This window comes from Petaurus breviceps, unplaced genomic scaffold (assembly GCF_028583685.1).
Source record: "Petaurus breviceps papuanus isolate PSGF00001 unplaced genomic scaffold, PetGlider_PUasm1.0 91133, whole genome shotgun sequence".
In the NCBI taxonomy this organism is placed as follows: Eukaryota; Metazoa; Chordata; class Mammalia; order Diprotodontia; family Petauridae; genus Petaurus; species Petaurus breviceps.
The window spans coordinates 18,662,924-18,680,112 of NW_027187419.1; the positions used below are offsets into that span (position 1 = coordinate 18,662,924).

A 17,189-nucleotide genomic window follows, 5' to 3' on the forward strand; every position below is an offset into this window, starting at 1 on the left:
TAGGACTGTGGTCCAAATCCTGGTTTTGTTATTCAATTACATTCAGCAAAAACTATTAAAATGCTACTATGTGAAAGGCATTTTGCTAAGCAAAGATATAACGGACATGGTTCCTGCCCTCACAGTGCACATTCTTTGAGGGAGGGAAATAGTATAGATTACTTGTAGGAGATGGCACCAGACCTATACTTTTAAGGGAGATAAGAATTCCAAATGTCAGGGCTAGGGAAGATGTAATCCAATGAATGGAAAACAAATATTAGGTCAGTTTGATTAGGAACATGAGTAAGTGAAGGACTGGAAAGCAGAGATATTTGAGGAAAGTAGGCCAATTAAAAGGAAACTGCAATAGTCTGGGTTAGAGATGATAAAAAGGCCTGCCTGAACTATGATGGTGGGCACATAAGGGGAAAAAAAAACAGATGTGAGAGATGTTGTGGAGGTAGAATCAAGAAGACAACAACTGTTAAGCTATGGAAACAATGAAGTAATGAAGGCAACTAAGTTGTGAATCTTTATGTACCAGAATGAATGAATTGCCTCCAATATAAATAGGGAAGTCTGGAGGAGGTGTGGTTTGGGAGAAAATAATGAGTTTCATTTATAAGGCTGAATTTGAAAAGCCTACAGGAAATCTAAGAGATAGCCAACAGGCAATTGGTGATGCAGACTTAAAGGTTAAGAGAATGAGGAAGGCTGACAATATGAATTTGAAAATCATCTGTATAACTGAACCCATGGGAGTTGATGAGATCAATAATAGACATTGCGTAGAAAAGAAAAAGGTCCATGGCAGATCCTTAGATGTGCATACTTAGTATGTGTGAGGAGCAGAAAATGAGATAAAAAAAGAAATAGAAGGAAAACCAAGAAGTCAAAGACATGGAAGCCAAGGTAGGAGAGAATACCTGAAAAAAGGTGGCAATAATGTCAAAGGCTATAATAAGGATCAAGAAAGAGGAAAACTGAGAAGAAACTATTGGGTTTAGTAGTTAAAAGGACAAGGTAAGCTTGAAAAGGGCATGGAGGGATGGATCACGGATTGCAAGTAGTAAAGATGATGAATTCAGTTTTGAACATAATGAGTTGGAAGTATCAATGGGACACACAGGTGGAAATGCTTAATAAACAATAGAGAAAGATGGACCAGACTTCAGGACACAGGGCTGGACCAGTAAATCATCTATATAGAGATGATAAGTAAATCTTTAAGTACTGGTGAGGTCACTTGGTAAGAGAGGATACTGAGAACAGAGCCCAAGAAACAGCAAATGAGACTGAGGAGACTGAGAACATCGGACATCTAAGAAGGGAATCTAGATGGAACAGTGTCACAAAAACCCAGAGAGGACAAACTATCCAGGAGGAAAAAGGGGATCAACAGTGTTAAACATTGCAGAGAGTTAAGAAGCACAAGAACTAAGAAGAGGACATTAAATTTGGCAATTAAGAGAACATTAGTATACTAAAAATTAAATGTATCAATCAGAAAATTAATTGAAACTATAATTGAGTTCAACCAAGGCCACAAGACACAAGATCACCATATAAGAATCATTATTAGCAATAAAGATGAAGAAACACCATAAAAAATATTTCAGCTACATTAACAACAAAAACCATCAATTACTCTACAAATAACCTACATAAGGAAAATTATAGAACAATAATACATAAAATAAGTATGTAGGAGGCACAAATCATGTATGTATCAGACTGATAATAAGGATAACTAGCATTAATATATTGCTTTTAGACATGCAAAGCACTTGTGTTATTTGGATATCACAACAATTTCAATTTAGTAGAAATAGTAATACTACAAATATTAATTTATATATTTAATGAATATAATATTAATCTGAATACCAAAGGGTTTCTTCTTTTCTGGAGGCATAGATGGGATATCTGGACCTGTGATTTAGTCATGTAGGAAATTCCTACTATCAATGTATGCCAGCCATTATTCTCTGAATTATAGTCTCCCCTAATCTCCAAGACAATCTCCCCATCTCTCCTTTGCTTCAAATGCAGTGGTCACTCATGGTCCCAATCTCAATACAGATCAGTACAGAAATTTTAACTTGTTCCCTTTTTCCTACCTGGACCCTTTCGTCCCTTGTTTGGCAGCCTGGTAGCTCTCTATTGCTAAGGGGCTCACTGCTTTGATGTGGACTTCAGTGCCAATACAGTTTAGAACACAAACAATCCACCATCAATCTCAATCTTCCCAGCAGCAGGGACTATAGGCATAGATCACCAGGCCAAGCAGCAATTTGTAATCTTATAGAGTTACCTAGGGCGCTGTCCTAAGGAGAGGACAACAGTGTATGAACAGCTACATCTGAAACCTCAAAGCATTGATCAGAGGTCCAAAAAGAACTCCTGGAAAAGCTCAAAAAGAATTTTAAAAATCAAATCAGAGAAGTAGAAGAAAATCTGGGAAAAGAAAAGAGTGATGCAAGAAAATAATAAAGAGTCAACAGCTAGGTAAAGGAAGTACAAAAATATAAAAAAGATGTACAAAGATTCACTCAAGAAAACGACTCCTTAAAAAGTAGAGTTGGCTAAGTGGAAAAGGAAGTACAAAAACTCACCGAAGAAAAAGTTTCTTAAAAATCAGAATTGGGAAAATGGAAGCTAATTACTGCATGAGACATGAAGAAACAATAAAACAAAATCAAAAGAATGAACAAAAAATAGAAAAATATGGAATATCTCATTGGAAAAACAACTGACCTGGAACATAGATTCAGGAAAATTAATTTAAGAATTGTTGGACTACCTGGAAATCATGATCAAGAAAAGAGCCTGGACGTTATATTTCAGGAAATTTTCAAGGAAAACTTCCCCTGATATCCTAGAACCAGAGGGTAAAATAAAATTTTTTTTTAAAAAATCTACTAGTCATCTCCTGAAAGAGATTACAAAATGAAAATTCCCAGGAATATTATAGACAAATTCCAGAGCTCCTGGGTCAAAGAGAAAATACCACACACAACCAAAAAGAAACATTTATAGAAAATCTGATTTTCAACTGCAAGACTCAAGAGAAGCATAAAAAGGCAAACTGGAAAGATTCAATAAGATTAAACTGTTTACACTCCTACATGGGAAGATGATACTTTTAATTCCTAAGAACTTCATCATTATTAGGGCACTTAGAAGTAATATACATGGACAAAGTTCATAGGTATAAACTGGCTATGATGGGATGAGAAAGAGGATTGCATTAGGATACGAGGGACGGGAGAGGCAGAATGGAGTAATTTATCTCACATGAAGAGGCAGTAAAGACCTATTACAGTACAGGGAAAGATGGGGTGGGGTGTAGCAGGCAATGCTCATACCTTATTCTTATTGAAATAGGCTCAAAGAGGGAATAACATTAACACTGCTGGTTAGAGGAATCTATTATCCCCTTTTGGGAATTAGGAGGGGAGTATGATAAAAGAATGTGGGGGAATAGATTAATTAGAAGAGATAAGAAACTAAACATGCATCTTGCTGAAAGGTACCATAGACAATAAAGTCATATCAATACTAAAGATATAGGCACCAAATGGTATAGCATCCAAATTCTTAAAGGAGAAGTTAAGTGAGTTAGTTACAGGAGAAAATAGGTAATAAAACTATACTAGTGAGGGACCTCAACTTTCCCCTCTCAGAATTAGATAAATCTGACTACAAAATAAAAAGAAGTTAAGGAAGTGAATAGAATTTTAGAAAACTGATTGGTTAATAGAAGGAAACATACCTTTTTCTCAGTATTACATGGCACCTACACAAAAACTGATCATATAGTAGGGCATAAAAACCTCACAATCCAATGCAAAAAGTCAGAAATATTAAATACATCCTTTTCAGATCATGATACAATAAAAATTACATGTAATAAAGGGCTATGGAAAGATAAACTAAAAGTTAATTGGAAACTAAATAAGCTAATGCCAAAGAATGAATGGGTCAAACAACAAATAATAGAAACAATAACTTCATCCAAGAGAATGACAATAATGAGTCAACATATCAAAACTTAGAGGATGTGGCCAAAGCAGTTCTTATGGGAAATTTTATGTTTCTAAATGGTTACATGAGTAAAATAAAGGGGAGATCAATGAATTGGGCATGCAACTAAAAAAGCTAGAAAAAGAACAAATTTATTCCCAATTTAATACCAAATTAGAAATTCTGAAAACCAAAGTAGAAAGTAATAAAACTGAAATTAAGAAAACTATTAAACTAATAAATAAAACTAAGAGTTAGTTTTGTGAAAAAAAATAACTAAACCATTGGTTAATTTCATTTTAAAGAAGAAAACCAAATTAACAGTATCAAAAATGAAAAATGTAAATTCATCACCAGTGAAGAGAAATTTACAATAAATACTGAGAGTTACTTTGCATAATTATATACCAATAAATCTGACTATGTAAATGAAATGGATGAATATTTACAAAAATATAAATTGCCCAGATTAACAGAAGATGGAATAGAATACTTAAATGACCCCATCTTAGAAAAATCAATGGAACAAATGATCAATTAACTTCCTGAGGAAAAATTCCCAGGGCCAGATTCACAAGTGAATTCTACCAAACATTTAAAGAATAATCACCAAACTATATAAACTATTTGCAAAAATAGGCAAAGGATTCCTACCAAATTCCTTTTACAATACAAATATGGTACTGACAGCTAAACTAGGAAAAGCAAAAACAAAGGAAGAAAATTATATAACATTTTCCCTAATGAACAAAAATGCAAAAATTTTAAATAAAACACTAGCAGGGAGATTACAGCAATGTATCACCAGTATCATACACTATGTCTGAGGCTGAATTTGAACTCAGGTCCTCCTGACTCCAGGGCCGTATTCTACTCACTGTGCCACCTAGCCACCCCAGGTGGGATTTATAACAGGAATGCAGGACTGGTTCAATATTAGGAAAATTATCAGCATAACTGACCACATCAATAATAAAATTAACAACTATGATCACCAAAAATGAAAAATGAATCGAGTGGATAAAGAGACCTGGTGGAAATTTAGAGGAACAGAAAAGTTACATCATTTAATGAATTTACTTATTTTAAACATGTAAATTACGAAATTTTAAATGACTGTTGTAATATAGCTATTACAAATAATTCTTAAAAGGTAATTATCCTTTTTAAAAGTCTTCTTTTAAAATGTAAATAATTTTGCTGGGAGTAGCAGTAATGTTAGTGGGATTTAAGATCTTCCCTGCCCAGGTCTCACATGGAGCCTATTAAGGGAAGTTTGCTTAGGGGAGGCTTGATTATAGAAAGGCTTTCACACCTTTTGCTAATTTCTAATTAGGTACTGAGTCTGGAGGGTTGGGATGCCTCTGACTCTGAGAAGTATATATATATACTCTGAGTTGGTATTTTGCTTTGGGGGCTCACTTATGAAAAGGATCTTGTGATTCCCTGTTCGAGATTATGAGTGGCCATATGTTCAGAGCTCCCCAACTGCTCAGTAAAAGCTCCCTTGAATCAGGGATGTATGTAAAGTATATGACTGATTCAGGCAGTCAGAGACTGTTTGTTGGTCTTTATTTCTCTGCTTGTATTTTCTCTGAAAATCTGGGTACTGACTTTTCCCCTGAGCTAGTGAATGTAATTAAAAAAGACTGTTGACCTCTTAAACAGCTATCTTCCCTAGTAAAGCAGATCTAAGAACCTGTGCTAACAGCCATCCTGCATATGCCAATGTAGTAGCTGCTACAGTAGCAAGTAAGTAACCAGCAAGTTGGACAGCTAGGTGGTACAGTGGATAGAGTGTCAGGCCTGGAGTCAGCAAAACTCCTCTTTGTGAGTTCAAATCTCGCTTCAGATACTTACTAGCTTAACTCTGTTTGCCTCGGTTTCTCAATCTGTAAAATAAGTTGGAGAATGAAATACTACAGTATCTTTGCTGAGAAAACCTCAAATGGGGTCATAAAGTGTTAAGCATGACTAAAAAACAAGTTGGTGTGAACAGGATTATCAGATTCTTTCCAGAATGGATAGATGGGCATTCTGAAAGTACTGAAAACTTCGAGGGGGCAACTGTATAGATAGGCAGTATGAAATTACTGCATTCTTTGAGAAGAAAATCACGGCAAGATAAAAAAAAAAGGGCTCAGAGAAAAGGCAGTGAGACTTTGATACAAAGTTCTGTTTAGTGATGACCCTGATAAAAATCCTTCTTATGTTTGGAAAGAGAAATTAAGTTACTTTTAGCCTTTTTTTGCTCCAGGTTAAACAATTTTAAATCCCTGAATTCACAGAACTTCTTTTTAACCCTTAAAAATTTTATTTTAGTTTTCTGAACTATTCCCATTTAGTGAGTTTAAAATTTAATGACAAGATAGGACACAAAACATAGTGGAAGGGTTATTTCCCAGAAATTTTATGTCCTATTTCTTTTAATATAATCCCCCCAAAATAATGGCCTTGTTCATAACCATACTACTATATATGGCTAATTAGCATTCACTTTATAGGAAGGGTTTAACTAGTTCCATGTATTTTACTTCTACCTAGTAATTCTTAGTCTCAGATTTCACTTTGTGGGTTTTACCCCAAAACGTACCAACTTACATTTGTTCTCATTAAATTTAATCTTCCCTTAACAAGAATAACATTTCAATTAATTAAGGTCATTGTAAATTTTATATTTGTTTCCCAAATTATTAGTCATTAAAGTCTGAAATAGTCTTGATTCCTTCATATAGGTCAAAAAAATTCCTGAAGGACACATCATTATGTAACATGGTTCTTTTATTGATAATTAACCTTTGTGTATGGTTTGCAAGCCATTACAGTCATGAAGGTTGTAATATGGCAAAAATGTCATATGAAATGTAATAAAAGGCCAGAATGAAATCAAGAAGATACATTATAGCTATGACTCCCCCTTGCAATATGGTCTCCTATAAAAATGGAAATAAACTTGGTTTGGCACAAAGTCACAGTACTAAATTTATAGTATTTTATGCTTTTTTGAGGTGACTAAAAATTCTTTTGTGTTACTATCTTCTCAATTGATACTTGTTAACTGATGTTACCTTTTTTTTTTAACATGGAATATTCCAAATGTATTTAGTAAATTAAAAGTTCCCAAAGTTGATTAGGTTGCTCTGAATTACCACTGCAGAACTGGGCTTTTTGTGTACTAAACAATGTTAATATAATCAACACTTTGATTTTTCATGCAGGAATAGCACTGTAGACTTCAGATTAGGAGATAAAAGATACCATTCTGCTCCTTTGGCTTTTTATGTGACAAAAATAATTGTTATCATTAAGAAATTCTGTTAAAGCTTCTTCTATTGATAGGGATACTTCTTTTGTATCTAGTTTTAGCAATTATGAAAGGTAGCATAGCATAGTGACTAGAGGGCTGGCCTTGCATTCAGGTGATAAATCTGACAAAGACTGGCTGTATGGTCATGGACTAGTCATTTAATATCTCCATGCTCCAGGCAAGTCTCTAAGACTGCAAATTGTAAATAAGTTGTTGGTCTGCCTTCATTGAGGACATTTTCTCATTTGGATTTCTTAGTACCTATGAAAGTATGGATTTGGAGCAAAAATTGTGCAGTATATTAAACACTGAAATTTGTTAGTAATTAGGTGTAATGACATGAAACTTTTAGTTACTTTCCACATCCTTTTAACTTAATGTTTCCATTTTATTTGACATAATAATTAGATATGATGGTAATTAGTTTATATGAATTCATTTTATTTTAAAAAGACTTCTTACCAAATATTCCCCATATCCCATTTTCCAAAATTCTGCTCATTATTAAAGTCTTTAAAGGAAGGGGAAACATAACTAATATTTTCTTAGAATTTAGTTCTAGAAGAATAGTGGAAGAACATATAAAATCACCTCATTTTACAGAAGTAGGAATTCCATAATAAATAAATTCTTATAAAATCTTAAATTGAAAATAAAACTTTAACAATGAGTGAAATGCTTTCCTAAAAGCTAGTCAAATGTATCAAACTGAATATAGTACTCTTTACCTAAGAAACAAAACTAAAAACAAAACCATCAATCATAGGACTTAACAGAGATAAAAAGTTTGTACCTGTGGAATCCAGGACATATAACAAGGGAGGACTGAAGACACACTGGGAGAGTCATGCTGGTTTTCTGAGAGTCGATTTCCATCAAAACTGCATCCTTCCAAGAGTAAGCCACTGATCTATGTTAAAAATGTATAAAATATTCAAATTGAAGTCATACTATCAGTAAATATAATATATCTTAATAAGGTCAAAAAACAGTATTTCCTATCATAAGCAAATGTCCAAAGAGTGGGAAACTAAAAATTCCAATGTTATGTATGAGAAAAGTGCTACTTTACAGTAAGACACCAGTTTCCATGGCAAATTTTCTTTAAACTCAATTTTCATTTTTAGTAAATGCTTCAGAAAGTAACTATGCATTAGCAATGATGTGACTATAGGTGGGATGGCACTAGATTGATGAGAACATATTGATCTTAGCAAATATACATTTATAAGTGATGTCAATAAAAGAAAAACAAATCAAAACTTTGGAATATGCATTTTTCTCTTCAGACATTTGACATTATCTTAAAGCAATAGAAGATTTATTAAAATGCACAAATATCAAATGCTATGGAATCAAGTACTGCATTATTTGAATTATTCAAATCTGCACTGCATATTTCTATTGGGCTAGAGCCATTTACCATATTTTACATTATTAAAATTTTGAATAGTACAAATTTTACTATATGTAATCACCCCATGGGATTCCTTAGTTGTACTAATTGTAGTAAAGTAGAAGTAAAAGCAAAATAAGAGGGAGACAAATAGTCCTGATGAAGAAGTTATAGACATGTAAACAGCTGCTGAAAAGTTTTTATCCCCAAAGTCGTTGGCATCATTGAAAGGTTGTATCAGTGGAAATGACATCGAAGACAAAGCACCAGCATCTGCTTTGCTTTCTGTACACCTTTCTCTATGTGACTTGCAGCTAAAACCTCCCATACATGCTGTCCTCATTAGAGTATGTTTCTCCAGAACAGGGGCTGTCTTCCTTTTCCATTTATATCCCTAGTGCTTTGCACATAAAAAGTACTTAATGCTTTTTCTTTGCTTCATTCGAGTTCACCTCAGCCATTCTTGATTCCTCAGCTGCTAGTGCCCATTCTCTCCAAAATTTAGTTTGTATGTACAGTATTTATATATACTTTTTTATGTACATGTTGCCTCCCCTGAGAGTCAGTCAACAAGTATTTATTAATTGCATACTGTGTGCCAGGTACTTTGCTAAGAACTGGGAATAGAATGTACTCTCCTTGAGGGCAGTGAAATAAGTTTTATCTGTTTACATAACACTGTAATGCAGTGACAATTCTTGTTGATTAAATGATTAGTAGATTATGTGTTCCCTTACAGCATGAATGGTATATTTTACCAATTTTAAATTTTTTTTAACTAGTTAGCTCAGAGCTCTGCATCTACTGTTCAGTCATGTCAGACTCTTCATGACCCCATGGACCATATTGTCCATGTGGGGTTTTCAAAGATACTGGAGGGGTTTGCCATTCCGTTCCCCAGTGGATTAAGACAAAAAGAAGTTAAGGGGCTTGCCCAGGATCACTCAGCTACTAAGTGTGTAAGGCTAGATTTGAACTCAGGTCTTCCTGACTCTAGGTCTAGTACTCTGTCCACTGAGCCACCTAGTTGCCTCTTACTCTGTACCCAGTAGATGATTAATAATTGTTGGACTAATCTGCAATATAAACAAATCTTCATGAAGGGCATGCCACTGTCTATGAAAATAATTATATTTTTAAAAATTACTTATGCCTTTTTAAAAAGCCTTTTCTCTGGAAGATCTCTTTATCTTTATCAGAAGGCAAGAAATACTTCTTTAATTAATTTGTAGCTTTTTTTTTTCCTTTTTGGAGGCCAATTGGGGTTAAGAGACTTGCCCAAAGTCACACGGTTAGTAAATGTGTCAAGTGTCTGAGGCTAGATTTGAACTCAGGTCCTCCTGACTCCAGGGCCATTGCTCTATTTACTGCACCACCTAGCCAACCCATAGCTTTCTTAATATTTTTAATCACAATCAAGTCCTTGTATTTTCTCTGCCTAATATACAAAGTTGAACTTGCTAAACAATTTCGCAAACATTCTTGTAAATATAACTACACTATTTAAAGCTCTTACTGACTAATACATAAAATCATAGACTTTTGGAGCTGGAAATGTTAGAAGCTGAAAGAATCAATACCAATTCTAAATGCACCCAGAGTCTAGGTACAGGGAGACTCTAGCTTTTAAACAATGGCATTTAGTTGACTTCTTCCTGTAGGCATCAGGAGGTTTTCTTGTGGATGGCTCTCAACCCACCCATAAGTTTAGTATAGTTCACTTCTAGGAATGGATGGTTGTCCCACAGGTGTGGAACACTGTATATACAATTTCAGATTTTTTTTAAAGTATTGATCAATTATGCTGCATTCTTCTTAAAATAATTCTTTGTTTTAAGGGATTGCTCCTCAGAGGGGGAGGATACAGAAGAATATTCAGGCAAGGCAAAACCAAAGCATATAAAAAAAAAATCCTATTCTTTTTAAAAGGCAAGGAAGCTCTCAGGGACCAATCAAGCTTTATTGCCACTGATGTAGCTTAGTGGTCTTGGACTACTTTGATGTGGTTTCTTTCTTTTCTTTTCTTTTTTTTTTTGTAGGAGGGAGGGCAGGGCAATTGGGGTTAAGTGACTTGCCCAAGGTCACACAGCTAATAAGTGTTAAATGTCTGAGGACAGATTTGAACTCAGGTCTCCCTGACTCCAGGGCCTGTGCTCTATTCACTGCACCAAACTAGCCATACCTCTGATGTGGTTTCTTGATCATCTAAAGGCATAAAAAGACCATGCTTCTGCAGGGCTACCTAAACTTTCTATGAGTTCTCAGTATGAGACTGCCATATTTTGGTGGCCAGAATGGAAAGAGGCTTCCTTTACTAAGGGCACTGATGTACACCACTACAATAATGATGTAATGTTGATTTAGCTTAATGAGATCAGAGTGACAAAGACCGGCCCATCATAAGGGACAAAGTATGGAAAATCAGCCCTAAGAAAATTCAAGATCTAGCCCACTCAGTCAAGTTTTATGTCAAGTATATTCAATATTCTTGAATAAGTAAATAATAAATAAAGTGTAAAATTGGATCTCTATTCTTAAAGACATGTTCTAATACTTGGATATAGTGATCTCATCAATGTGGATATTCCTCCAACAATGAAGGTCACAAATTATTTATATCTGCTTATCTTATGCAACTCTTGTCCATGTCTACTGGCATTTTGATTCCAATGGAGTATTGAGGGCCCCTATCAGTTATCACATCCTTGTGTTATGATAAAATCATCTTTTTGGTCATGCATTTGATTGACCATCTATTGTTTTAACATCCTTTATACCACTTCTGTATAATTAACTAATCATAGTATGTAGTAGCTTAATAGAAATGGTGAACATTGGAAGGACAGGAATTCTTATTTTTCAGTGAGGCACAGCTGAATGAGTACTGACGTGCAGTCAGAGGAGTTGAGTTCAACTCTCAGCTCTCCTACTTACCACCCATGTTACTCAGGCAAGTCACTTAAAACTTTTTGGGTTTCAGTTTCCTCACTGGTAAAATGAGAAGAAAAGTCTAAGTGACCTTTAAGGGCCCCTTCAGCTCTAAATCTATGATAATGGTCATTGCTTGGAAATGGAATCTCAAAAGCAACAGATTATTTTCTGAAGTGTAGAAACATAAAGTGTAAGTCACTTTGATACAGTAAAAGGCAACTGATACTTAGCGTAGCTGTGTGCTATACGAGCAAGAAAATTTGTTCTTCATGTAGGAATGTGTTATCTATGCTCTAAATATCCTCATATTACTTCTTCGGTGGGTTAAGTTTATACATTCATAATTTCAACATAAAGGATTAAGGAGCAAATTATTAAGTAATAAAAAAACCGTAGCAACTCTTCAGCTCTAGTATAATTCATGCACTATGAATGGGAGGAAAAAAAAATTGGAACAAGCGTGATTTCATTACTAACTTCTAGAAATGAAAGCATTGATTTTGATTTACATAGCATCAAAGCATAATGGATGTCATTTAAATTTTAAATGAGAAATAAAGCATCCTCCAAGAGCACATACACTGGCAATATTATATTTAGAAAAGCTGTCAGATATTCAAATAAATTAATCTCCTCATTTTCTCTTAAATTCAACATTCCAACTTTAAAATTACAAAGATGACACCTTTAAATAATTTATTATCAAAGCTTGTATAGAGATGTTACATTTTCCTCAAAATATGTCTCACTTTAAGGTGAAGTATTTCAGTATTTCAAGAATTTGTCAGTTCATCACTGTGGATACACAACTGCTATATATAAAAAACAAAAACAAAAAGTAGCTAGCCTTTGAGAACTACTGTGGCCAGCCTGGAGCTTCTCCAAACTCTGCAAAGTTTATCCTTAGACAATGATTAATAGACTCATCACCAAGACCATACTTAAAGCTTTTCTGGAGCTTGTGCTCCACTGTCCCAGACAGGTTATCCTCCATACCACAATCAGACATTAGAAAAGTGAGTGATGGTGTACCTGAGTTAGAGAAATATGACAAATCTGACAGGATGATGATAGAACTGCAACTCATTACTGAAAAAATTATCAATCAAGGAGACATGAATTAATTGTTTAATATGAAACATGAGAAAATAATAAAACTTTTTTTTTTTTTTTGCTTTTTGGAGGGGGGATGGCAGGGCAAATGGGGTTAAGTGACTTGCCCAAGGCCACACGGCTAGTAAGTGTTAAGCTTCTGAGGCCAGATTTGAACACAGGTCCTCCTGACTCCAGGGCCAGTGCTCTATCTACTGTGCCACCTAGCCACCCCAATAAATCATTTCTACACTCAATGTTTCCATTCAGTCTGTGCTAGGTCTTCAGGTACATATCCTTTTATCAAAGGATCACAGCTGAGAACAAGGAACAGGAAACAGAAATTGAGATTGGATTCCTCTGAGTTAAGAGTCAAAAACCAGTAGGTTAAGATTGTTAGCATGTGGAACTAGGAGAAGGATTTTAGGCTAATCGTGCACAGCCAGAGACACTATGGGATGTAGTAGAAAGCCAGCTGGTCTCCAAGTCACGAAGATCTAGGTACAATTTCCACCTTTTGGAATACATTGTGTGACCCTGGGAAAATTTCTTTATCTTCATCATCATCCTCATCACAATTACTACAAAAACAATGATACCAGCTAGTGTTTAGGTAGCATTTTAAAGTTTATAAAGCACTTTGTACATGCTATCACATTTGATCCTCACAACAACCCTATGAGGTAGATACTATTAGAATTTATATTTTAGAGATGAGGAAACTGAGACACAGAGAGGTTAAGTGACATAACCAGGATCATACAGCTAAGCATCTGGGGGGCAGGATTCAAACTCAGACTTCCTGACTCCTAGTCCAATACTCTATCCACTTAACTTCTTAGTGCATGAGGCAACTCTTTAAGGCAGTAAGTTGCAGAGAAGCTGGCAAGCAGCACAGGTAGAAGTTTCTCATTTGGAGTTTCCTACACCAGTGAAATCACAGGTCTAATCCCAGACCTAACATGTTTGAATCTAGAGAAAATATTTATTACATGCAAATTTTTATAATAAGATATTTATATTACATATTACAATATTTAGAAATCCAAACATACTTTCTATCCATTCCTTTTTTAAAAAATCAAATTTAGATACCTTATCTGAAATTAAATGAAAATAAACTCACCCCTAAATCCTTAGTATAAATCCTGAAATAAATACCTTAATATAAAGTATGTACATGTGTGCAGAATAGATATTGAAAGGTACACACTTTATACTAAAGTATATCTGCCATACTTTATATTCAGGATGTATATGAAGATATCCTGAGATATAAGAGTGTGTGTACATATATTAGACAGATCATCTACATTTATTCTGTACCATTATGCATAATAAGTTATTTGTTATATTATGGGTTTAGAAAAAGTCTGTTCTAATCACTAATTCATTTATATACACAGCTCTAGTACTTGAGTAAGGGAGCAATTTAAAAATGGATCTCATTTAAAAGAATTTTATTGAAAAGACTGCTTATTGAGTCTGCCTCCTGACAGCTATGAAAATGTACTACTTGAATTTAACTTAATTATTGGATCAAAGATACCTCAATGTGTATACCTACCATTGTAAATATACCCTTTCCTCTAATTATCTTTTAATTCTTTTGCTTGTAAGATATAGTTATTTGAATTTAATAAAACAGATATGGAATAAAATCATTACACCAAAAAGCTGTGTGCCCCAAACTGTCATTTATATATAAATTTCCAGTCAAAATAAATTGTGCTTTTATGTGAAATATACACTTAATAAGAGACTATCGGGCCAGCTCACAGAATTATAGAATCTCAGAGATCAGCTCACATAGCCTATACCTAACAACTGATGTCCTCTAAGAAATTAGTAAGTCTTGGCTTGAATACCACCAGCGATGTGACCATGGAACTTCCTCCTTTTCACCTGGAACCTTTCTTTACCACTGGCCCATAAGGCCAAAGAAGAGACATGGGCTTGGATTCTTCTACTTGCAGATAAAAAATAACAGCCACATCAAAATGGATATAGGATTTGGTGTAAAAGGGATTTTTTGGATCAGTGACTATGTCTTCACTCCAAAATACTCAAATATATTAGGTATGCTAATAGTCCCTTTAAAAAATTTCATAATTAGCAAGTAAATTGTTAATATTCTATATTTCGTAAATGAATGTATAATTTTTAAAACATGCTATGTTGATAGTTAAAAAGACTGAATTTATTTTTATAATCATAGAAAAACTACTGCAACCAACTATGACTGTCTCAATATACTTCAAGTGACTTACCTATGAATCAATTAGATTTTGAAGGGACCATATACAAGTATACTGGCTGAACTCTTGTTTTTTTGACCCAGAAATCTTTTAATACCAGCAATAGTAGCTGTCTTGCTCACTAAAAATTGGCCCCCCAAAATCCATTCATTTCATAACTGACCCTAAATGACTGCCAACTTAATAACCTGACCTTTACTAACTCAAATGTGAATATTTTTGTTTCATTCTAAACTTGGAATGAATGAATAAGTGCTGGACCAAGAGTCTGGAAATACCTGGATTTCAGTTCCTAGCTCTGATATTTACTAGTTGTACAACCCTGGAGAGGTCACTTAACATCCCTGACTTTTAGTTTCCTTATCTATAAAATGATGATCCTATCTCTTTATGAAATTCAAACATTATGTAAATGTGAGTTGTAGTTACACTTAGTAATGGATGTATCAGAAATGGTCTGGGCATTTCAAAGGTAGAATATGTCAATAAAGGAAGAGTGGATGAAAAGACTCAGATAATAGAATTAGTTGGTAGTCTCAGTAGATGTCTTATTTATGGTTAATACCAGCAAAATGTTGGTTTAAAAGCCATAGTTTGGGACACATTGACATGCTGCTTACCCAAATCAAGTTTTTTTTAAACTCAGAAATTCCTGGTAGTAGCAACAGTCTTTTTAAATTTATTTTTTGTTTTTTTTTTGCTTTTTGGAGGTCAATTGGGGTTAAGTGACTTGCCCAAAATCACACAGCTAGTAAGTGTGTCAAGTGTCTGAACTCAGGTCCTCCTGACTCCAGAGCCGGTGCTCTATTCACGGTGCCACCTAGCTGCCCCAACAGTCTTTTAGAAAAATATTTTTGGTAAGAAAATCATCACAAACAGATACAATTTAACCTAAGAAAATATTGAAAGAGAAAGAAATCTGAAAATATATAAAATTCTATTAGGGAGTATATTCTTCTTTTCTAGGGGAAAGCAAAAGAAAAAAGAAAAGAAAAATATTTGTCACAAGATGACAAAGGAATGAAACAGGAAAAGCAAATTCCAAGAGACAAATGTAGGCAGGTACTCGTCTGTGAGAGAGTAACTGCAGAAAGGCTGATGCCTGAGAGGCCTACATTCAAAGAAGGCAACCCTAAAGTTTCCAGCTACTTGTGAGCTATCTGTAAGATATATACTCAAAGAAACTAATCTGAGCCAACTGCTTATATGTCAGGTTGGAACAGCATGAGAATGTAGGATTAAATTAGGAAGAATGTTAAATGGTAATTTCAGCTAGTGTACAATAATACTGTACATATTTCTGGTGCTTTACAGTTTGCATGCAATTTCCTATGGATATAGATGTGTATACACACATATATGTATATATGATTTCTACAGATGTGTATACACACACACACACACACACACACACACATATATATATATATATGCATATACACCTACATCTAACTCAGGAAATTTAGCATGGTAAAGTAAAAAGAAAAGCAGAATTGATGTCAAAAACCTGAGTTTGGCTCTTGGTTTTGCCATCTGGAAGCTGTCTCACTATAGACAAGTCATTTAATCTCTTCTGAGTCTTGGTTTCTTCATCTGCAAAATAGGGATAATAATACTTATGCTACTTACCCAACATGACTACTGTGAGAAAATGCTTTGTAAATAGCTAAGTACCATATACATGGACAATGTTATTACTTGGTTCTCACAAAAACCTCCTGAAGTTGTCAGGGCAAGTATAACTACCCCCATTTTACAGGTAAAGAAACTAAGGCTCAGAGAAGTTGTGACACACCCTTGCTCCCACAGCTAGAAAATTAGTAAAGATAAGACTAGAAATTAACTTTTCTGACTTCAAGTCAAATATTCCTTCTACTAAATGGCATGAACTCAGAACATCTATAAGATACTTTCGTATTTGAAGTGTTTTTTTGTTGTTGTTTTGTTTGTTTTCTTTTTTAAACTAGTGGCCTGACTAGTAGGGGCTTGAGGCCATGACATACAAAGTTGAAGTGAAAGAATCTGGAGATATTTGGCACAGAGAAGACAGGAAGGGATATGACTGCTGTCATCAAATATCTGAAGGATTCTGGTAGAGAATCCTAACTGGAGTTATTCATGGCTCTGGAAGGCAGAACTGGGAATAATAAGTAAAAGTTCAAAAATCAAAGAGGCTTGATTTAAAGAGAAAAAATAA

General features: G+C 34.4%; 1 protein-coding gene across 1 annotated transcript in view; it reads right to left on the reverse strand.

Annotated features, from left to right (window-relative positions):
- The window catches only part of DYNC2H1 (dynein cytoplasmic 2 heavy chain 1), a 429,393-nt gene that overhangs the window by 11,496 nt on the left and 400,708 nt on the right, over positions 1 to 17,189 (reverse strand). Inside the window, exon 89 of the mRNA XM_069080147.1 lies at positions 8,109 to 8,225. Within this exon, the coding sequence (XP_068936248.1) occupies positions 8,109 to 8,225 (117 nt within the window). The remainder of the gene's footprint in view (positions 1 to 8,108; positions 8,226 to 17,189) is intronic.